Below are 23,527 nucleotides of genomic sequence, written 5' to 3'. Positions count from 1 at the left end.
CCGAAGCGCATTACCTCCGTTCGAACCTCGACGGCCTTCGTCTCCAACGCCTCCATGCCTTCGGTCTGATCATGGCTCTGAAGCGCATTGCCTCTGCTCGAGCCCCAACGACCTTCGACTCCAACGTCTACTACGTCTCCGACCTCAGCATAGGCTCTAGTGCACGTAGATCCCAGCAAACCACCACTGCCCTTGGCTCTGACATTAGCTCAACCTCAGGCGACCCCCAACCACCACTGCCCTTGGCTCTGACATTAGCTCAACCTCAGGCGACCCCCACTGGGCTTCAGATAAACGAAGTCGATATCTCCGACTCTCGTCCTTGGGCTTCGAACCATGCAGTTTCCTCTAGGTTATGTCATCTCCATCTTGCTTCGTCACCATCGCTTACGGTCATCATCGAGAGGCTCTTCAACTGCTAAAAGTTATATTTGGATATCCCAACTATGAGGCTAGGTTGAAGCTAGTTCCTTCTACATCTGTTTGCCTCTCCACACCTCAGGGCTAGCATATGAGGGAGTGCTGTTGTGAGAAATATCCCAGCTAGTAGATAATACTAAGGGGACACCGTCACGAGCTTCTCCGGAGCTCTCAGGCTCTAGAGTCCCTGCAGAAGCTAAGGCTTCTAGAGGCCGTGAACTGTCTCTCGAGACAGGAGAAGAAGCTGGTCTCTGGAGAGAATATTAGCAAAAGGAGAACACCAAAGACAATTAATCTGACACAAAGTGACCGTCTGTTAATGTCGACGCAAGTGGTGGCCACTCTGACATCCGAGATAGTGCGGTGCCACAATTAACGACTGGTTGGGTATCGCGTCTCTAGGGCCACTTGCACTACTGTATTTGCTATAGTAATACCTTCTGGGCAGGGTAAAAATATTCTACCTAGGCCTAAGTTGTGTGATTCGACTGACCCTAGTTCCTTACAGTATGTAATAGCTTGTATCACTATCTCTGTAAGGTATACCTATATATTTACACCATAAATAATACTATAAATACAAACCCTTTGTCACCAGATCAGAGGATCTAATCTTTTTTACTATCAACATATTTTTTATTCTCCCTCCTCTTCTTCTCTAAGCTTAAATTTCCTCAATAGAAAAGACTCTCACCGTACTTTATTTGTAAAAGACATCTTCTCTTCTACCAACACAAACCAATTCAGTACTCACTTGCATCCCTAGCAATGCTTTGCATGCTCTTACCAGAAGTGAATCCACATTAAGGATGGACAAGTAAGTGGCTTGTTCAACGGTATGACACCGGTGTCTTTTGGCGAACGGGCACGGTTGGAGTCCTACTAACTACACATTTTGGAGGGTTCGTTATGGATTTTCCTAAATTTGATCGTAAACAACAGGATGTGTAGTGCTTGTTTCATCTGAACTACTCCTGCTTATCATGCAGCAAGGAACAGAGTTGGTGTCTCACCGGAAACAGGAGTAGGTGCTCTGATCAAACTACCTTTTCCCTCCGGCAACGGCCGAGAACAAGTGGCCAAATCAGCCGACAATTCCGGCAGCGAGCAAGCAAGCAACCCGTTGTTTTCAGCGAGAACAGGGAGTCTATCTCTATAGCCTGATTTTCTGTAGTGCAGGTGCAGCAGAATGATTGGGAGGGGTTACTTTGTAGCTCATAGGGCGGCAGGTGACCTCTGCATGGGATGATGACAGCCAAGGTAAAGGTGGCTGCATTTGCAGGACGGTCTGCTGACGAGGTGACGCATAGTGGGAGCAGGTTGGCTGGCTACTGCATGCTGATGCCTGAATCCTGAAGAATTTTCTGCAGAACCCAGGTTGGCTCCGATTGTGATCCCCGGCGCGTTTGTCGCAGATGCTTGTGCTTATTTGCCTACAGCCCAGACAGGTTCCTGATCACAAGAAAAGGGTCACAACACTTTCCTGTTCTGGCAACCTGAAGTGAAAACGGCCAGGATGACTGACGCGAAAAATGGACCAGGGCACGGGGCTAGTTGAACAGAGGGCATATACATGTACATGCAGCTTCTCCAACGAAAAAAGGTTATAGGGTCTCAAAAAAGGGAGGGGAAAAAAGGGTCAGGTGAGGTTTCCGTTGTAAAAATCAGTGCTTAAATCAGATTCTCGATTACATGATACCCGATGGTGATATATTGCCATGAATGAACAGTGGCAGAGCTCTCCTACGTTAGAATTTAAAATCGAACTAGATACACTGGCACATTGTAATGGCATAGCCAATGCCCATGATCAAGCAGAACCACTGAAGATGCTACTTTGAATGAACTTGGCTTGCTTGAACCTTACCTGCCGTCCCGACTTGCTTAGGTGCATCCAGTTTGAGAAAAATGTGCATCAGAACCAGCAATACGAGGCAGAGAATGATAAATGCTCCGTTGCTATAAACTACGTACAATGTTTCTCATATGATTTTGCTAATAAAATGATCTCTCACACTTCAGACACATCAGGTCCAGTCAGTTAACTTGTGTCAAAAGATCTTTTGTCTGGAAGAAATGAACACATGCACCAGTAATCTCCGAGTGATTAAAAGATAATTGTAGCAGGAGTTCTTCAAGCTGGCTCGTAAAGACCTAGTGCCCATGCCCGTCGATGCATCGTAAGGCTGCAACCTGCATTGAAAGAAATATAATGTCATAAAAAATGTATTTGAAGGACTCAAGAATACAATCATATATAGAAATTATGGGGATTTAGAGAAAATACTTTTCCACGAATCTCATATTTGATTGGCCCATCCAACTCAGCTCCCAGTGCCATTAATTTTGAGACTGTACTGTTTATGTCTGGTACAGTGAAGGACACCATCGAAGAATAGACTCTCTGCGACACAAATTTACTGCAAATCTCATGAAAGTTTAGACAGAAATTACAAATTCACGTGCTTATCAATTGCAAAAACATGCTATAATGTCTCAAGAAGATACATTTTGAAATTGGAAAGTTCTCTATCTTTCTTAACATACAACTATGTCCATACTCCAAAAATGTTTCTCTATCGTAAATTAATACGATGATGATCTTGGAAGTCCAAGAGAAAAACCGACAAGATACAATATACACGGAGGACAAATTAACTCAATAGTAGATCATTTTCATACACTACCTGAGTACCATAACTGTCTTGATCTTACAAGCTTGCAAGAAGCACTAAGAAAATGTATGAAGTGTATTTTTCATGCAATATTAAACGGGATGCTTGCTTGCCAAACAGTCCGAGGGAGTCATCACTCAACTTGGTCATTGTTTTCTCAAGAGTGATGAACAAAACAGCAACCTGATCCGACACTTCTTCAGTAATTCAATACATTCAGAGCAGTGCTAAGGCTGTGATGCATGTTTCACATGTATTGGTCTCGGGCACACATCCTATGGAAGTCTAACCAAGCCGATCAACAAAAGAACCTTTTACTCAAAAGCCTGAACTTGTGAAGCCCACTAGTAAGCTGTAAAGTGCAAATCATTGGCCAGCAATGAATCAGCTATTTAACATTAGACCTGCACCCCTATACAAAAACCGTGCAAGAGAACAATTACTTAGTCGTGACTCCATCTTACCTGCCCAGCTACTCATCTAAGCTGCTAGATGCCAACGAAAAATAAGGAAATTGGAAAAGAAAGTATTTTGAACACCCAGTTGACCAGTTCATACGCACAGGAAAAGAATTTCAGGGAAAAAATCTTCCTCAAGCCAAAATTTCCACGACTCGATCAGATGAAAGTTGACTGTATTTCCTCATGAAAGTAATAGCCCTAGCATAATGCCGTGTGCCACCTCGCATGCCATCACCAATGTGTTTTCAGCATCTGACAAATGACCAAGTGCACCACACACGCATTTCATCGAACATGTGACCATCATAGCGCGTAACACCACCGCGGCAGCATGCCCCTTCCGCCGCATCCCGTCAACGCCTCACAAGCCGCAACCCTCTCGACACCAGAAGGCCTACGAACCAGGGAACACGACGAGGAGAGCGCGGTAACAGCAGTCGCACCTGTTGTTGGTGTGCATAAGCGCGAGCTTGCTTGAGCGGTCCCGACTGGAGTTCGGCCCAGCGGAGCGTGCAGACGTTGACGCTGAAGTCGAGCCCCTCCACATAGAATCGCGCCGCCCGTGGCACGTCTCGGTGCATCTGCAGCACCCACCGGAGCGTCGCCGTCGTCGCCGCCATCTCCCACGTCCCCCTCTCCCCTCTCCCACGTCCTCTCTCCTCTCCTCCCACGTCACAGAGTAACGCACACAACACTCTCAGATCCAACGGTCCAGAGCGCGAGCCGCACAGCCTCGTCGCATCCAACGGCTGAAAAATCCAGTTATTGGGCCGGGCTGGGCTCAAACCCAATAGGCCCATATTACCAGTGGGCCCCACCGCCTGCCGCCTTCTTCCTCGCAGAGACGCAAACCCTTCCCCCTTCCCCTCTCTCTCGCCGACCTCGAGAGCTTATCACACGGAGGCGCGCCCGCTTGCAGTGACCAAGGAGCGCAGTAGCCGCAGCTTTGAGGGTTTTGTTCAAGATGGGGAAGGCGAAGAGCAAGGGCCCCAAGTTCGCGGTCGTCAGGAACATCATCAGCAAGAAGACCATAAAGAAGTAAGGCAACCATCTCCCTCCTTCGCGGTCGTCAAGAAGATCATCAGCAAGAAGACCATAAAGAAGTAAGGCAACCATCTCCCTCCTCCCAAACGACCGCTTCTTGCTATGTGAGGAACCCTAATTTCTTCGTTGGGTAGGTACAAGGAGGATGTGCTGAACCCTAGGAAGAAGGACGCAGAGAAGGAGAAGCTCACCCTGAATGTGTGAGTCCTCTTTGCGCTCGGATTTTGGGGCTTAGTTTAGCATCCTATACTTGTCGGTTGGTTATTTGATTATGTCGTTTTGGTTTGTGGTTCGCAGGTCGCAAATTTCGTCGGCGCTGTTATTCAGCTACAACACGGCGCTCGGGCCGCCCTATCGGGTGATTGTGGACACCAACTTCTCCATCCAGAACGAGGTTTGCCTTCAAATCAGCCAGTGTTCTGTTATTTCTCTAATTGATTCCTAGAGACCGAGCATAATTCCACTTGCACCTTGCAATTAGATACTATTTACCATAGGTTGCATGCCGGGTCTGTTAACAATTTGAATATTAAGTTACAACAGAAGTCGGATTTTAATTGCTTGTTGACACATTGTAGCTATCTGTATGCTATTGCTAGGTTGCACTAGAAAGGTAGTTAACGATTTCAATTGGTTATAACATGTAGTGTTCTCTAGATCTTTATGCCTATGTAAGAAAGATCAACACTAACATGGAGCTACTTATTCCTACAAGATGCTGAAACCTTACTGGAAGCCAAAGCAAGTGGTTAGGAACTTAGGGTGAATGTTAATTTAGGATGCAGAGTAAGATGACTTGTTTTAGCAACACAAACCAAAATCTTACACTTCTGAGACTGAGAATCATGTTGTAACTGTTACTTGTGACACTCACAACATGTTTTCCCATTGATATGGATGATTTGCTAAGAATTAAGTCAGGATGTAATTCATTGATTTGGTTTGATCGTTAATTCTGTATTCCGTAGCACACATAATAATGAGGCTAACTGCCATTTCATAAACACTCATCTGTGTGACCAAATCCTTCTTTCCCCTTTGCAGCTGAATTTGGAGAAAGGAATGATGGACTGCTGTCGGTGTATCAGGAACCGGGGGTCCCTGAGTCCCGAGACCAGGCCGGCCGTCCGCCACGTGTCACCATCCCGCGAGGTCCCTCCTGCAGGATTAGGAAAATCTAAGTACCGGGAAGAAGGTGCTCGGGGCCACAGCCTCTGGTCCCCGAGCACCCCAGTTCCCCGATGATCCGCAGAGTCCAAGTACCGGGAAGAAAGTGTTCGGGGAGGTGCCCGCTCGCCCCCGAGTACCATAGTCCCCCGATGGACCGAACAGACAAGTGCTCGGGAGAGAGTGCTCGGGGCTGCACGTGGCAGCCCCCGAGCACTCGGTTCCCCGAAGGTTCTACAGAAGTGCTCGGGAGAGAGTGCTTGGGGCTGCACGTGGCAGCCCCCGAGCACTCGGTTAACCAAAGGTTCGCGCGAGAACACCCAATGCCCCGACGATCCAGAAGGACCCATCGGCGAGGTGTCAACCAGTCAAAGGTCCGAGGCCGCATTTAATGGGCATGTGCGGCCTGACATCCTGACATTCCCAGCTGCTTCCGCCGCAGTGTTAGTCCCTGCCATGCTTTGGCAGGGGGGCGTGGGTCCATTAATTGCATGGGTCCCGTCCCATATCATCCGGGGTATCTTGGGATAACGTTGCCAGGATCGAAGCGCTCCGCCTGCCACCCTGCCCTGGCAGAAGGACAAGACAGAGTGGGCGCGCCGGATGCCGCTATGACTGCCCGGTGGGCCCTCTCAACGGCGCCCACCGCTGGGGCGTCCACGGCGGCGGGCGATCGGGCGACGCGCCGCCTTTTTCCACCGCCCCTATCACTTCACCAGAGGGAATGATAACGCCTTTCTCAGTCGTGGCGTCTCGGAACTTGTGCCTCCTCTTTCCCATTCGGGGTATGTCATGGCCGGCGAGTGCATAAAAGGAAGAAAAGGCAGAGAAAAGAAAGGGCGGCCCCCGAATCAGAAATCACACGAGAAAACATCCGAAGACAGATCGAGACGATCAAAGACATCATCCGAAGAACACCGCAAGCAAGCTTGGGTAGAGTTAGAACAAGGGAGCCTCAAGCTCTCATTTAGACCATATATTCTTGTAACCAGACATTTTCCCTGAGGGATCCCCCTTCGGGGAAAGTTATTGCATCCATACATGAGTAGGGTATTACGCCCCCGTGCGGCCCGAACCTGTCTAAACCCCGGTGCATTTGCTTCCCTTTGCACTAGGTCGATCATCCCCCACCACCGGCCGTTGCATTTATTTCCACTCGCATTTATTTCTCCGACGAACTCGTTCATGATCATCCCCCCGGCTGAATCTCTAAAAAGGGGTCTCTCGGGATCCCTGCGACAGGAGTTAGTCCTCCGACAGCTGGCGCGCCAGGTAGGGGGGAATATCCCTGAATTTGTTCGTTTGCTCTCTTCCACAGGAAAAGATGGCCGGTGGGCACCGTCTCCAGCGTTCCGGCTCCACTTCCAGTGACGGAGTGCTGCCCGACGCGCAGGAGGCCCCAGTCGCTGCTGCGTTCCAGCAGCAGCCGCTGTCCACGCGCACGGTTTTTCCCTCCCTAGGGGACCAAGGCGTTGGGCCCAGCAGGGCCGCCGCCGCCGCCGCTGATGCACTCTCCGACCCCCAGCAGGAGGTCGAGACCCCGGCCGCCAGGTCCGCCTCTGGACGGCGCCGGGTTACACTTCGACGCAGACTCGCCTTTAGCGAGGCCAGCCCGGGGAGCGCGTTGCTTGCAGCGCACGCTCTCCTCAGGCACCCGCCCGTCCAGGCCACGCCGAACACTCCGGAAGGCCGGTGGATCCAAGATGTCGTCGCCTTGGTCGGCACCGCTCGCCACCAGGTGCTGGCCGGGAGTCCTCGCATCACCACCCAGCGTGACGCTGCCAGAACTGGCTCTTCAACGGGCAACATTCGCACGGGCCAGGGGGCCTCTAGGCGGAGCGCCGCCCCCCTGGCCGGATCCGAAGCCCGGGACCTCCGCTTGCGTCTCAACGAGCAGAGGGGCCACGAGGATGCCCGCGTCACTCTCGAGCGCCAGCGGGAAACCCGGCAGGAGGCCGATGTAGGGGATCAGGCTTCCTCTTTCCGGGCCCACGATCACCGGGAATCCCCGGCTCGCCGGCATTCGCCACCAAGGACTCCCGCCCGCGCCGCGGGGTACGGCACCGGTTGCCGTGGCTTTACCGCTGAGCTCCATCGGGTCAAGTGGCCCTCTAAGTTCTGCCCCGAGCTGCCGGAGAAGTACGACGGGTCCATCGACCCCGTCGAGTTCCTCCATATCTACACTACGGCCGTTCAAGCGGCCGGAGGCAGCGAAAAGGTGATGGCAAATTATTTTCATGTTGCCTTGAGGGCTCTGGCTGTTCCTGGCTTATGAACTTACCCCCAGGGTCTATTAGCTCCTGGGATGACCTCTGCCACCAGTTTGTGGCCAACTTTCAGGGCACATTCACGCGCCCCGGTTTGGAGTGCGACCTTCACGCCGTCAAACAACAGGAGGGGGAGACGCTGCGGTGCTTTATACAACGTTTCAGCCAGGTCCGCAACACCATCCCGCGGGGTGGCCCCCCACGCTGTTATCGTCGCTTTCCGGCAGGGCGTCCGCGACGAGCGGATGCTCTGAAAGCTAGGTACGCACGAGATCGAGACCACTACGAAGCTCTTCACACTGGCCGATAAGTGCGCCAAGGCTGCGGAGGCCAGGGCGTGGCATGCTCCCCGCCCCGCCGCCGACCAGCCAAGTTCTTCCTGCTCCGACAAGCGGGAAAAGAAGAAGAGAAGGAAGCGCGAGGCCGCTCCTGTCGAGCCGGCCCAGGGCCTCGCACATAGGCCGGCTCAAGAGCCCGACCGCCGGCAAGAGCGTTGGGCGGGCGCCGACAGACGGCCCGTGCCCGAAAGGGCCCCTGCCAGGGCCCCTCCTCGGGCCCCTGTGCCCGCAAGGGCCCCGGCACCAGCTAGGGCACCGGCTCCCGCAAGAGCCCCGGCCCCCGGCCGGGCTCTTGCTCCAGCGAGGGTCCCCGCTTTCGCGGGGCCCGAGCCAGGCAAATGGTGCCCCATACACCAGACGAGATGGCACGACCTCACGGAGTGTCGTACGGTCAAAGGACTTGTCGAGCAGCGCCAGAGGGAGCGCGACGAGTCCCGCGGGGGAGGCGATGCTGAGGTCGCCCCCGACAACGCCGAGCTCGGTTTCCAGGAGCCCGAGCATGCCGTCGCCTTCATCAACGGAGGCGCCTACACGCCTTCCTCGCGCCGTGGCATCAAGGTCATGCGACGCGAGGTGTGCTCGGCAACCCCGAGCGAGGAGGCCGCTAGGCCCCTGAGGTGGTCGGACGCTCCGATCACGTTCAGCATGGCCGATCACCCCGCGAGTACTGCAGCCGTGGGGCGACTACCCCTGGTGGTGTCCCCCACTGTCTGCAATGTTAAGGTCGGCAGAGTGCTGATGGATGGTGGTGCAGGCCTCAACCTCCTCTCCAAGGAGGCTTTTGAGAAGCTGCAGGTGTCCTCCAGACGCCTGAGGCCGTCGCTCCCCTTCTGCGGAGTGACCCCCGGGCACTCCCTACCCCTCGGGCAGGTCGAGCTACAGGTGACCTTTGGGAGTCGGGACAACTTCCGCACGGAGTGCGTCCTCTTCGACGTCGCGGAGCTCCCCCTCCCCTACAACGTCATCCTCGGGCGTTCGACGCTCGCCAAGTTCATGATGGCCGTGCACTACGCATATCTCACGGTTAAGATGCCGGGCCCCGCGGGACCCATCTCCGTGATCGCCAACTCCGGCGGCGCCGTCTCCTGCGCTGAGCAGTCCTACATGGCTTTGGTTTCAGCGCGGGCCGAGGTCGAAGGCTGCACAGGGGGCCCGGGACCCTCTTCATCCAAACCCCGACTCACCGCCGACGCCTCTGTTCCGACGAAGGAGGTTGTGGTGGGCGAAGGCGCTACCCAGGTCGTCCGGATCGGTGGTGACCTAGGCAGCAAATAGGAAAGCGCGCTCGTCACCTTCCTCCGGGCTAACGCAGACGTGTTTGCCTGGCAACCGTCCGACATGCCCGGGATCCCTAGGGAGGTGATCTAGCATCACTTGGCGGTGCGTCCGGACGCCCGCCCGGTGAAGCAGAAGGTCCGGCGGCAGGCGCCTGAGCACCAGGAGTTTATCCGAGAGCAGGTCAGCAAGCTCCTCGACGCCGGATTTATCCGAGAAGTCCTCCACCCCGACTGGCTGGCAAACCCAGTCATCGTCCCGAAGGCCAATGGCAAGCTCCGCATGTGCGTGGACTACACCGACCTAAATAAGGCTTGCCCTAAAGATCCCTTCCCTTTACCTCGCATTGATCAAATTGTAGATGCAACTGCGGGATGCGATCTTTTATGCTTTTTAGATGCAAACTCTGGATATCACCAGATCCACATGGCCGTAGGGGACGAGGAAAAAACTGCTTTTACCACTCTGGTGGGGACTTACTGCTATATGTCAATGCCTTTTGGCTTGCGCAACGCTGGATCCTCCTTCCAGCGCGCTATTCGTATTACCCTTGATTCACAGGTTGGCTGCAACGTCGAGGCTTACATCGACGATCTCGTGGTCAAAACCCGAGATCACGCCACCCTGCTCGAGGACCTTGCCGAGACTTTCAACAGTCTCCGCACCACCCGCCTCAAGCTCAACCCTGAGAAGTGTGTCTTCGGGGTGCCGGCGGGCAAGCTCCTCGGTTTCTTAGTTTCTGGCCGAGGAATCGAGGCCAATCCAGAGAAGATCCGGGCCATCGAGCAGATGCAACCCCCGGCTTGACTCAAAGAGGTCCAGCGTCTCGCCGGCTGCATGGCGGCCCTCGGGCGCTTCATCTCCAAGCTCGGGGAGCGAGGGCTCCCCCTCTTCAAGCTTCTGAAGAAGACTGGTCGTTTCGACTGGACGCCGGAGGCCGAGCAGGCCTTCCGCGATCTGAAGAAGTACCTCACCTCGCCACCCGTGCTGGTGGCTCCCTCCGAAGGTGAGCCCCTGCTGCTCTACGTTTCGGCCACTCCTCAGGTCGTGAGCATGGTGCTGGTGGTGGAGCGCGACGAGTGCGTGGGGCCAGGTGCTGGGTCCCAGCTCCCAGTGGCCCCCGGGCACTCACCCGTCCTCGCGGCTCCCCCTGAGCGAGGGGTCGAGCCCGAGCACTCACCCGTCCTCGCGGCTCCCCCTGAGCGAGGGGTCGAGCCCGAGCACTCACCCGTCCTCGCGGCTCCCCCTGAGCGAGGGGTCGAGCCCGAGCACTCTGCTCCTCCCGATCAAGGAGTCGAGCCCGAGTATCCGGCCAGCCCCGACCATGCCGCCGAGCCTGGGGGCTGCAGCAGCCCCCCGGGTAAAGCCGCCGTCCGGGCCCACCGGGTACAGCGGCTGGTGTACTTCGTCAGTGAAGTCCTCTGGGAGGCCAAGACAAGATATCCCCAGGCTCAGAAGCTGCTCTACGCCGTGCTCATCGCTTCCCAAAAGCTGCGCCACTACTTCCAGGCGCACAAAGTCTCGGTGGTTACTACGTATCCACTGAGACCCATTCTCCGGAACCGAGAATACACCGGGCGTGTTGTCAAGTGGGCAGTGGAGCTGGCGGAATTCGACCTGCACTTTGTCAGTCGCCAGGCGATCAAAAGCCAGGCGCTCTCCGACTTCGTGGCAGAGTGGACACCCGTCCCCGAAGCCGTCCCAGAAGAAATCTCTGCGTATCCCGGGCGCGACACGCCCGGGTACTGGGTCATGCACTTCGACGGCTCCCTCTCGCTGAAAGGCGCAGGGGCTGGAGTGGTTCTCACCTCCCCAACGGGTGAAGAGCTCCGGTACGTCGTGCAGCTGCAGTTCCGCGCGTCCAACAACCTGGCGGAATATGAAGGTCTCATCGCCGGCCTCCTGGTTAAAGGGGACTCCCAACTGGTGGTCAACCAGGTATCCAAGGAGTATCAGTGCATGGATCCTCAAATGAAGCCGTACGTGGCAGCTGTTAGGAAGTTGGAGAGGCGCTTCGACGGTCTGGAGTTGCGGTACATCCCTCGCCGCGACAACGCTCTAGCCGACGAGCTCTCCCGCCTAGCCTCTTCTCGTGCGCGCGTCCCTGCCGGAGTCTTTGAAGAAAGACTCGCACGGCCTTCCGTCCTGCCTGCCGAACAGGACGAAGGGGAAACCTCGAACTTACTTGAGGGGACCCCGGCGGTGCCCTCAGTGGGAAGCCCCGTCAGGGCGCCGCCGTTCGGCGAGTGCGCTGCACTCGCTGAATGTTCTCAAGATGCCTCGTGGATGTTTGACATCCGAGGGTACTTGAAGGAAAAGTTCCTTCCCAGGGATGAGGCATCTGCCGAAAGAGTTGCTCGGCAGTCCAGACGCTATGCCATAGTAGATGGGGATCTCTACCGGCGTAGCGCAGGAGGTATCCTCCTGAAATGCATCTCCCGGGCAGAAGGCGGCGATCTCCTCGCTGAGATCCACGAGGGCGAGTGCGGTGGCCATTCATCGTTCCGCACGCTGGTCGGGAAGGCCTTCCGACAAGGTTTCTACTGGCCTACAGCTCTCCAGGATGCTTCTGAGCTGGTTCGGCGCTGCAGGGCGTGCCAGTTCCACGCAAAACAGATTCACCAGCCAACTCAGGCTCTTCATACCATCCCCCTGTCATGGCCTTTCGCGGTCTAGGGGTTGGACATTCTGGGTCCATTCCCCCGAGCAATCGGGGGCTATGCGTACCTATATGTCGCCATCGACAAGTTCACCAAGTGGCCGGAGGCGGTCCCAGTCATCAAGGTGACCAAAAACACGGCGCTACAGTTTATCTGCGGCATCACCAGTCGCTTTGGCGTCCCGAACCGGATCATCACCGACAACGGCACCCAGTTCACGAGTGCCTTGTTCGGGGACTATTGCGAAGACCTCGGCACCAAGCTCTGCTTCGTCTCCGTCGCTCATCCTCGGAGTAACGGGCAAGTCGAGCGCGCCAACGCGGAAATACTGAAGGGCCTCAAAACCCGAACCTATAACGTGCTCGCTAAGCACGGGAAGGGATGGGTGGACGAGCTGCCCGCCGTACTGTGGGCTAATCGGACCACGCCAAGCCGCGCCACCGGGGAGACTCCATTCTTCCTCGTCTATGGCGCTGAGGCGGTCCTCCCCTCCGAGCTCACTCTAGGCTCCCCTCGGGTGCATGCATATTTCGAGGGTGAGCAGGAGCAGCAAAGGCGCGACGACGTTGACTACCTGGAAGAGCGCCGGCGGCGTGCTACTGTCCGGGCGGCTCGGTACCAGCAGAGTCTGCAGCGATATCATCTGCGCCATGTCCGGGCCCGATCTCTCGAGGTGGGGGACCTAGTTCTCCGACGCGTCCAGTCGCACGAAGGAAAGAATAAGTTGTCCCCCATGTGGGAAGGTCCCTTCACCGTGATCGGGGTCCCGCGAGAAGGTTCTTTCAGGTTGGTGACAGAGGATGGGCAGCCGCTCCCGAACCCGTGGAACATCGAGCACCTGCGCAGGTTCTACCCGTAGACAGCCATGCTCGCGGCTTAGGTCAACCAGGCCGGGGGCTTCCCCCCGCCCAAGTTGACCGGGGGCTACCACCCATTAGGTAAGTCACCGTCGCCCAACCATGTAAAATTTGTAAATTCAATATGAATCTCAATATACAGTCGTTATGTCAAATTCGTTTTTCTGGATTCCGTATGTTTAATTTGTCTGGTGAGATGCTCGATTGTGCGAGAAAAAGTTCGCTCTCTCATTTTCCCCGCTGATAAAAGAATCCCAATCGGTATGCACGCGGGCAGTTGCCGCTGACTTACGTCCGACATGGTAGGCTGTGGTGTTCGGTGTCGTGGCAGGCTCCCGAGCACTACCGAGTTCCGGGGCGCTCTGGGTAATCCTATCACTCGAGCTGCTCGAGTAGTCCGGAGCTCAGGCCCCTGGGATGGGCTGTCGGTGCTCGGTCTGGTCTGTCATACCCGGGCGCCACCAAACCATAGGACCTCTGGGTTATGCCTCTGTCTGCTCTCGTCCACCGGTTTGGGTATTCAAGAGGTCTCGGGTCGAAAACGAGAGCAGTCTATAACAAGTACCGCACTAACAGAGCGCACCAAGCAAAGAAATTCCGTATTCTCTCTTGAGTCACAGGCCGACAATCAAGAGCAGCTCGACCGTGAGGGCCTCGATGCCCAGGTTGCTGGTCGATCCCAAGGGTCCTCGGGTGGTCCTACCACTTAGGCATGAGTGGTCGAGATCACCCGACCTCGGGATCCTCGCGTGCCCCTGGACGCTTGGGCACTCCGGCTGAAGGAACCAAGTCCCCGGGCACCCTGAGCTCGGAAGCACACACCCCTCCTGGATCGGTTGGCCGGAAGGCCGACAGCTGTCTGGTGAGTGGTTAAATTCAGACAAATTGGCGTTCAATAATATTATGTTCCCGAGTCATCCTCGGGGGCTCTCGCTTTTTAATCTGCTCGGCGAGATGATCTCCTCGCGCACAAAACCCTACCGTGTGTCTACTTTTTCCTGGAACGACAGAGCGGTTCGTAGAAAGGTGTACCGCACATACGTTAATGTCCGACCGAAGCCCTTCGTGGTGGTCGTGGTGTTCGGTCCGCTTTTAAGGACCCCGAGCACTACCGAGTTCTTAGGTGCCCTGGGTAATCCTATCGCTCGAGCTGCTCGAGTAGTCCGGAGCGCAGGCCTCAGGGGCAGGCTGTCAGTGCTCGGTCCGGTCCATCTTAAGCCCGGGCACCATCAGGCCACGGGGACTCTTGGTCACATTTCCGCCTGCGTGCGTCTCCGGTCTATTGACTGAGTGGTCGCGAGGTGAAAAAGTATTCACCGGTCACGGCGTGTTCCGTGCTGGATCGATCCATCTCCCGAGCAAGGAAGTTCGTGTCTTTGTCTTTTGACTTAGACAAATGTGGACTCGCGAGGGCTCGAGGGCTGAACGCGCCAAGATCAACGATCGGGACAACTTCATTCCCGGGGATGAAAAGGTCGGGAACTGTCCGACTGAGTACTCCCCGGGACTTCAAGACAAAACATTGGAAGGAACACTAAGTACTCAAGAACACTGGAGTTGCGAGCCCAAAGAAAAGCTGCCATTATATTCATAAGGAAAATACAAGCATTTTTGAGGGATCACTCCCATATTTATATCCGTCCAAGACAACAACAAAGGAAAGAGAAACAACTACAAAAAGCCTAGTCAGCGGCAGAGGCGGTGTCCGAGTCATCTGGGTCATCCCCGGGGGCTGGCGGCGGCGGCACTTCCCGCCTAAAGCCGGCCACCACTTCGGCAGCGGTACTCCGAACCGCTTCCCGGGCGGCCTCTCCCTCGGCTTCAACCACTCCTTCCCGCGCCGGCTCCAGCGGGAAGTTCGGGTCTCTGCTTCGGTAGCAGGCCAGGACGTGCTCGGCCACCGCGTGGGCCAAGCCGCGTCCTTCCCGGGCGGCGAGGTCCTGCACGGCCCAGGGCAGGGACTCGAGGCGCTCGCAGACCTGCTGAAGCCCTAGGACTTGTCGTGCGGGGCTGTCACTCTTCTGGTCCTCGACGAGTCGTCCGAGACCACCCTTCTCCACGGCCCGCCGCATCCGCCGAAGTATGTCCTCCAACATTTGCTGCAGGTTGACCTGCGAGACGAACGCGGTCTCAAGCTTCTCCTTCGCAGCCCGCAGCTGCGCCTCAAGTCCTTGGCCCCCGGCTGGGCCAGAAGAACCGCCGTCGGTTGCGGAGCTGGCGGCTTGCTTTGTCTGCACCACCAGCTCAGACAAGGCGCGCTCACGGGCGGTTAGCTCCGCCTCGTGTTTCGCGTTCTCCTCCTCCCTGGTGGCGGCGGTCGCTACCGCCGCGGCAGCCTCCCCCTCTCGGCGGGTTAGCTCCCCCTCCCGACGGGCCAGCACGTCCTCTTGGTGGGCCAGCACGTCCTCCCGGGCACCCAGATCCGCCGCCGTGATCTCATTGTCCACCTCCCGGAGGGAGATGTCCTCCTCCCACCGGCAGATATCTTCTCTGATCTTCCGGAGGTTGTTTTCCCAACGTTGGAGGTCAGCGCGCGTCTGTTCGGCCTCGCCCTCCCGATGGGTCAGCTCGGCCCGCAGCTCCTCCGCCGCCTTCTCGCGGACTGCTACAGCTGCCTCCTTCTACTGCGCCTGCCCCATCCTGGCAAGGGCCTCGGTAGCCTGCTGCCGCGACGCCTCGACCAGGCGGGCGGCATCTTCTTGCTCCCTCGCGGCTTCCGCCCGCGCGGCCTTCAAAATCTCTTGTTCCCGCGCGACTTTCAAAATCTCTTGTTCCCGCGCGGCCTTCAAAATCTCTTATTCCCGCCCTTCAAAATCTCTTATTCCCGCGCGGGCCTCCTCCTGGGCGCTCGCGAGCTGCGCCCCCTCCAAAATCAGCCGGGCGCGCTCAGCTTTGAGCTGCCCCTCCTTCGCGTCCACTGCCGCGCCCAGCCGCCTGACCGCCACCTGGACGCCTTCGATCGTGGCCAGGAGGGGGTCGGCGGGCCGGCCGGGCGCCGATGGAGCGCCGGCCTCCCCGCGATCCGCCTCTGGCGGGTCCGAGGCCCCCATGGGACACCACACAACCATCCGCCTCGGGCTCTACATGCCCGGGGTAGGTTCCACCGGTGCCGAAGGCTCGGGCATCGACCGCATGCCCGCCTCGGCCGCCGCGTCCGCTGGCCCCGGCAAGGCCGCTGTCTCCACCATCATCCGCCCCGGGCTCTGCCTGCCTGGGGTAGGTTCCGCCGACGCCGAGGGCTTGGGCGACTGCTCCGTCTTCCTCTCGGCCGCCGCTTCCGCCGTCCTCCCCTTGGCCGTCGCGTCCGTTGGCGCCCCCGCCGTCGCTGCGTCCGCCTGCGTTGATGCGACCGGCGGGCTTGGCTCTGGCCTCGGCGCCCGCGCCCCTTCAATCGCGGTGGCGCCCGCGGTCGGCCTGCGAGAGATAGGCGAAGATCAAACTCAAAGCTCAGTTCGGGCAAGGAGCGCCCAAGAAAGAGCGAAGAAGGAAACTTACCCGGTCGTCGTCCCCCGGTACTGCCATTTGGCCGCCGGGAGCCTGAAGTCCGGATCCGACAGCGCCAGCGCGGAGTCCTCCCGTCTCCTCTTCCGCTGAGGGCTCGGTGGGGCCACCGTGCGGCTCTCAGGCGCCGGGTTAGGCCCCATCCGCACAAGTCGCAGTTCCAGTACCGGGAACGCCGCCGCTGCCGACGACGACGGCGGGGAGTCTGGCACTGGGATATAGACTCGGGGGCGCTTCCCCTGATCCCCCGGCACCTCCACCTCTACGACATCGGCGGTGCCCTCTTCTCTGGTACGGCGGTTACTGCCCGCAACAGCCCCGCCACCAGCCCGCGCCGGGCTGTTTGTGGCCTCCTCGCTGATCAGCTCGTCCAACCCAGGGAGCTCGGAGGCCTCGGGGCTCTGGCTCCTCGGCCGGTCCACGATCCCCTGGGCATCGAACTCCGGCAGCTGCGCCGTGATCGCCACACGATCGGGATTGGTGCAGAGCGCCATCTCCGGCCACGGGAGTTCCGCCCGGCTCATGTCTTCCACTCCGGTGATCACTCGGGTCATGCCCCTCAGCTCCGCCGGGCCCAGGTCCCAGCTTGCGCCGATTTGGGTCCGAGTGATGTCCTCAGGCCCGGTGTAGAACCAGCACGGCCGGGCCCGCTCCCGCAGGGGCGCCAGGCGACGTCGCAGGAAGTCCACCACCACCATGACCGAGGTCAGCTCGGAGTCACGTAGGAGTTTGATGCGCTCGAACACCGGCTCCAACCTCGTGTCCTCCAGCGGCGGCACCTCCCACGTCGACCTCCGAGGTTTCACCGCCGCTTCTGGTAGATCAAGACGCTCGTGGGGGTCGACGTCGACGAAGAACCAGTCCCGTCGCCATTCCTCTCACTTGCTGCGCAGTACCTGGGGGATGTAGTGCTCCCCCAGGCCGTCTCGTAGCCGAAGGCTGCAGCACCCCGCGACATCCACCGTGGAGTGCCCTCTCTTCTTCCCCGCCGGCCGCAAGACAAAGAAGTGTCATAGAAGCGTCGCCGAAGGCGCCACCCCCACGAACATCTCGCAGAGGTGCGCGAAGACCGCCAACACCACGACGGAGTTGGGGCTCAACTGCACCAGCTGGATGCCGTAGGTCTCAAGAACTTGGAGGAAGAAGGTAGAGAACGGCGGCACCAACTCCACCGCCACGAAAGAAGTGAAGAGAACAATCCACCCGGGAACGGTTGTCGCCGGCGTCACCACCACGGCTCCCTCTTGCCCCTCGGGCACCAACAGCTTCCTAATCTTGGCCGCCGCCTCTTCGTTCCTCAGACGAGACTCCGGCAGAATGCTGTCCGGAGCCTTGTTGCAACGGCCTCCTCTGACTCTCGGCATCTCGGCAGGAGCGGAGGTGCTTTGGTGGTGGAGAGAAAGAAGGAGAAGCGCTTCGGTCGCCTGAAAGTTTTCTAAGGGCTTCGGAGCATGGAGGAGGCAAGAGCAAGAGTGCAGGAAGGCGTAAAGGGGGGGACGGACCGATTCCCTCCCCCTTTTATATCTCAAAGTTCAAATGTTGCCGCCCAACGGTTCGCTCGGTGAAACGCCCCCTCGATCGGCGCAACCGCCAGGCGAATCTCCCGCCGATCGTGCGGCGTCAGCGGCTGCCAGGCGTATTTTCCTCGATCTGCGCGACGGCCGCGCGTGCCGCCCGTACGGTCGTCACACCCTTCGGGAGTTGTGTGGACACGCGTCTACTCATCTCCCCGCTGGGTCGTACCCGAGGCCCGGGTCTAAAAAGGCCACCTCTCAAAAGCTTGCCATGTGGCGTCCACGCCAGCCTCGGCCTCGACCGCGACGAAGGGCATTCCGTAGTCTCCGTGCCATCACCTACCAATGGGCCCGGGGGCTACTGTCGGTGTATCAGGAACTGGGGGTCCCTGAGTCCCGAGACCAGGCCGGCCGTCCGCCACGTGTCACCATCCCGCGAGGTCCCTCCTGCAGGATGAGGAAAATCTAAGTACCGGGAAGAAGGTGCTCGGGACCACATCCTCTGGTCCCCGAGCACCCCAGTTCCCCGATGACCCGCAGAGTCCAAGTACCGGGAAGAAAGTGTTCGGGGAGGTGCCCGCTCGCCCCCGAGTACCATAGTCCCCCGATGGGCCGAACAGACAAGTGCTCGGGAGAGAGTGCTCGGGGCAGCACGTGGCAGCCCCCGAGCACTCGGTTCCCCGAAGGTTCTACACAAGTGCTCGGGAGAGAGTGCTCGGGGCTGCACGTGGCAGCCCCCGAGCACTCGGTTCCCCGAAGGTTCTACAGAAGTGCTCGGGAGAGAGTGCTCGGGGTTGCACATGGCAGCCCCCGAGCACTCGGTTCCCCGAAGGTTCGCGCGAGAACACCCGATGCCCCGACGACCCAGAAGGACCCATCGGCAAGGTGTCAACCAGTCAAAGGTCCGAGGCTGCATTTAATGGGCATGTGCGGCCTGACATCCTGACATTCCCAACTGCTCCCGCCGCAGTGTCAGTCCCTGTCATACTTTGGCAGGGGGGCGTGGGTCCATTAATTGCACGGGTCCCGTCCCATATCATCCGGGGTATCTCGGGATAACGTTGCCAGGATCAAAGCGCTCCGCCTGCCACCCTGCCCTGGCAGAAGGACAAGACAGAGTGGGCGCGCCGAATGCCGCTATGACTGCCCGGTGGGCCCTCTCAACGGCGCCCACCGCTGGGGCGTCCACGGCGGCGGGCGATCGGGCGACGCGCCGCCTTTTTCCACCTCCCCTGTCACTTCACCAGAGGGAATGATGACGCCTTTCTCAGTCGTGGCGTCTCGGAACTTGTGCCTCCTCTTTCCCATTCGGGGTATGTCATGGCCGGCGAGTGCATAAAAGGAAGAAAAGGCAGAGAAAAGAAAGGGCGGCCCCCGAATCAGAAATCACACGAGAAAACATCCGAAGACAGATCGAGACGATCAAAGACATCATCCGAAGAACACCGCAAGCAAGCTTGGGTAGAGTTAGAACAAGGGAGCCTCAAACTCTCAGTTAGACCATATATTCTTGTAACCAGATATTTTCCCTGAGGGATCCCCCTTCGGGGAAAGTTATTGCATCCATACAGGAGTAGGGTATTACGCCCCCGTGCGGCCCGAACCTGTCTAAACCCCGGTGCATTTGCTTCCCTTTGCACTAGGTCGATCATCCCCCACCACCGGCCGTTGCATTTATTTCCACTCGCATTTATTTCTCCGACGAACTCGTTCAGGATCATCCCCCCGGCCGAATCTCTAAAAAGGGGTCTCTCGGGATCCCTGCGACAGGAGTTAGTCCTCCGACAACTGCCTTTATGCAAAATGTAAGCATGTAACTCTGTTATCCTGCTTTCCCCTTATCTGTTTAGTCACTTGAGCTATCCCTTTAACATCTTCTGGACTGTTTTTGTCTTCACTGACAAATTATAATGTCTTACTATGAAGGCACCCCATGTATCACCTACTGTGTTATGGCTCAGCTTGAAAAGCTGGGACAGAAGTATCGTGTGGCCTTGAGGTGTGCTCTACCCAATGCTACTGTGTTTGATGCATTTTTTGGATTTATCTGCTTCATTGCCTTCAAATAGGGGTTGGTGTAGTTTTTCATCTCTGCCCCTGCTTATCATCTTCCACTTATACAAATGTTGATTGCACATACTTGTGGGTATATTTGGTACTTCACTATAATTTTCATCTGTTTGTATGACCTAATTTAGCTCTCTTACAGAATTGCCAAGGACCCTAGGTTCCATAGATTAGCATGCACACACAAGGGAACTTATGCTTATGACTGCATTGTGGAGAGGGTTACTCAGGTAAATTTCTGCCTTCTTGAATCTCTTTTTGTTTGGTTGGAGTTTGAGGAGTGCTTAGAGTATTCTGTTAACTTTAATAGAAACTTAGGAGGATCCCTCCTGTTAGGGGACTTGCAACTTTTTGATATTTCCCATTTCCTGTATAATCTCCTTTTAATGTACTTTGCTGATATATTGTGGCTAGTTAATATGGACATTGGGTAGAGAAGTAAAGTAATGTTCCATGTAATGCTTCTTCCTAGTTCCTTCTCCAATAGTTTTCTAGAAATAAGTACAAGTTATTGTAATATTGGCTGTGTTGAAACTATTTCCATGAACAGTACTGAAGGGGTCAATCTAGGCAAAGAGCATACAAGGAGCATACTTGGCTTGCATGCATCATTACAAGGAGCATACACCTAAGCAAATTATAATTTTTTGCGCAGGCCAAGTGTTTATTTTGGCGCACTCTGCATAGTGGCCTCTTGACATTACAAGGAGCATACTTGGCCTGCGGGCATCATTACAAGGAGCATACACCTAAGCAAATTATAATTTTGGCGTAGGCCAGGTGTTTATTTTGGCGCACTTGCATGCATGCATACTTCGCGCATATATACACTTCGCATATATGAATATCATCATTACTCTTTTGCGACGGAGTGCATACTCTTCATGAATATACAAAGCATTATCACTATGGATGCATGCGCTTCACACGCTTTGCATTGCGTAAGTGTGTCAAGATATTTATTCTTCGTGTATGTTTGTTATTCATACGCCCGCATAACATATGCATCGAAGCACTTATTCTTCGTGTAAGTGCTAAAGTGCTCTCTACGCTTGCATTACTTATATGTATCAAAGCGTTTGTTTTCGCATATGCAGGTTCTTACCCTTCGTTCAAGGAAATATTCCTTGTACACATGTTTTAACCTTCGCATGAGAGCTCTTATTGCTCATATACATGAATTTTTAATCTTCGTAGGATATGGCGTATCCCTCATATACCGAAGGTTTTGTTCTTCACTGCTACGTTTATCATTATGCTAAAGTATTTACTTTTCGATTGTACTTTTCGCACATTTATGTAACGCATGCACAAAAGACGGGGGCTAAGAGTGCCTGCTCCCGTACTGAAGGCAAAAGAGACATTCGGAAAGAAAAAGCCAAAGTGGTGTTGGTCCTTAAAGCAAAGGCAGCGCACCTCTTGACTTAAAACAAAATACGGGGGCTAAGAGTGTCTGTCCCCGCACCGAAGGCAAAAGAGACATTCAGGAAGAAAAAATCGAAGTGCTGCTAGTCCTTAAAGCAAAGGTAGCACACCTCTCGACTTAGAACAAAAGACGAGGGCTAAGAGTGTCTGTCCCCGCACCGAAGGCAAAAGAGACATTCGGGAAGAAAAAGCTAAAGTGCTGCTGGTCCTTAAAGCAAAGGCAGCACACCTTTCAACTTAAAACAAAAGATGGAGGCTAAGAGTGCCTGCTCCCGCATCGAAGGCAAAAAAGACATTCAGGAAGAAAAAGCCGAAGTACTACTGGTCCTTAAAGTAAAGGCAACACACCTCTCGACTTAAAGAAAAAAGACGGGGCTAAGAGTGTCTGCCCCTACACTGAAGACAAACCATGTCTTTGGATTACATCAATGCATTTAAATATTTATTCTTCATGTGCATGCGCCGAAGCATTCATCAGTTATTACGTGTATTTTGTTTTCGAAAAAAAATGCGAAACACATTGTGTCTTGCAGGACATCAAATCGAAATGCCGCTGGTCCTGAGGTAAAGGCAGCACACCAATCGGCTTAAAAGTCATATAAAGGCCCACAAAAGAGGATCGAGCTGCCGCTCACCTTCAGGTAAAGACAACGCTCCACTCGGATCTCAGACCGTAGGTCTTAAAAACACGACCCTTTGCGCTCTATGGAACCGAAGGTCCCTTCGTACACGGTACATTGCCGACCACCTTCGTCGACAATGGCTACTACTTCGACTATGTTGGCACCTTCAGCATTGAGTCGTCGTCACCTTCGGCATCGACATCGACTTAGAGAGAGTCGTCCTCATCTTTGGCTTCGACTACATCGGTGAGACTCCAGACGAGTCATCATCGTCTTTGTTTTCGGCTTTGACAACGTTGTCGAGACTCTGGATAGAGTCCTCGACAACTTTACCTCCGTCGACTCCGACTATGTCGACCAGAGGGGCCTTTGGCAACATTGACTTCAGCCGCGACCAGAGGGGCTTTGGCTGCAATGACTACGCCTCAGTCGACTACGACTACGTCGACCAGAGGGGCTTCAGCCGCAACCAGAGGGGTTTCAGCCACGATGACTACGCCTTTGTCGACTACGACTACGTTGACTAGATGGGCTTCGGTCGTGACGACTATGTCTATGTCGACTACGTCGTCGGCCAGAGGGGCTTCTACCACGACGACTTAGCCTACGTCAGCTCAGACGTCGACCAAGGGGGCTTTGGCCGCGACAACTTCGTCTCCGTCGGCTTTGGCCGTGACAACTTCGCCTACATTGTGGTTGTGATGGTATGTTGGGAAGTGTATGGTGGTGTTGTTGAAGTTTTGATACAGTTCAAGTTATAATATGGTATTATAATGATCTTAGGATAGAAGGTTGTTTATGGTTAGGTGTAGATGTGTACACTTGAGTCGAAATTGCTCTTGCATATGAAATTCACTCAACCTTGTGGCAGAGTCCTTTCTAATTATCTAAATTGCATTCTCCTTGGAGTCGGGCCATTTATAAGTGTCAATTATGGATTAAATTTTACAAGTACCTTCGTACTCACGTGCTTTGTTTGCTTTTTAGGTGAGGAAGATTTAGCTTTTGACTACTTTACGTTTATCGATGTTGGCAACGGGCAGGAGTAGTGTCATCCTACTCGTGTGTTGTTATTTTGGGGTAGTGCCTTAGGGCAAATGGTGCTACCCATCTTTTGTCATCATATAATTTATTTCGCTGTATAGTTACTCTAACAATGTTCAGTTTATAGCATTGATCCTTTCAAAATCCCCTTCTCAATGTAGCACAACATCAAGTAATTGAGCCAATCAT

General features: G+C 55.4%; 2 protein-coding genes across 4 annotated transcripts; one reads left to right on the top strand and one right to left on the bottom strand.

The window, feature by feature from the left end:
• Positions 1 to 2,047: 2,047 nt before the first annotated feature.
• On the bottom strand, positions 2,048 to 4,237 carry LOC133926286 (uncharacterized). Its single transcript, XM_062372133.1, has 3 exons — positions 4,000 to 4,237; positions 2,708 to 2,824; positions 2,048 to 2,613 (listed from the first exon to the last, which is right to left on the bottom strand). The coding sequence occupies exons 1-3, from the start codon at positions 4,174 to 4,176 to the stop codon at positions 2,575 to 2,577; spliced, it is 333 nt and encodes a 110-aa protein (XP_062228117.1). The 5' UTR covers positions 4,177 to 4,237; the 3' UTR covers positions 2,048 to 2,574.
• Positions 4,238 to 4,378: 141 nt separating this feature from the next.
• Positions 4,379 to 21,672, top strand: LOC133926285 (uncharacterized). Of its 3 annotated transcripts, XM_062372132.1 has the most exons (7): positions 4,379 to 4,659; positions 4,735 to 4,994; positions 5,645 to 5,674; positions 19,972 to 19,984; positions 20,106 to 20,178; positions 20,389 to 20,476; positions 20,902 to 21,672. In XM_062372132.1, exons 2-7 carry the CDS (start codon positions 4,872 to 4,874, stop codon positions 21,019 to 21,021), a joined length of 447 nt encoding a protein of 148 aa, XP_062228116.1. In that variant the 5' UTR covers positions 4,379 to 4,659; positions 4,735 to 4,871; the 3' UTR covers positions 21,022 to 21,672. The 3 variants fall into 3 exon arrangements, with proteins under 3 accessions (XP_062228116.1, XP_062228114.1, XP_062228115.1); XM_062372130.1 differs by lacking the exon at positions 20,902 to 21,672 and having other exon boundaries at positions 20,389 to 20,887; XM_062372131.1 differs by lacking the exons at positions 4,379 to 4,659; positions 20,902 to 21,672 and having other exon boundaries at positions 4,673 to 4,994; positions 20,389 to 20,887.
• The last annotated feature ends 1,855 nt before the right edge of the window (positions 21,673 to 23,527 follow it).

Source organism: Phragmites australis, chromosome 8 (genome assembly GCF_958298935.1).
Source record: "Phragmites australis chromosome 8, lpPhrAust1.1, whole genome shotgun sequence".
Taxonomy (NCBI): domain Eukaryota; kingdom Viridiplantae; phylum Streptophyta; class Magnoliopsida; order Poales; family Poaceae; genus Phragmites; species Phragmites australis.
This window is presented reverse-complemented; position numbering and strand designations above follow the sequence as displayed.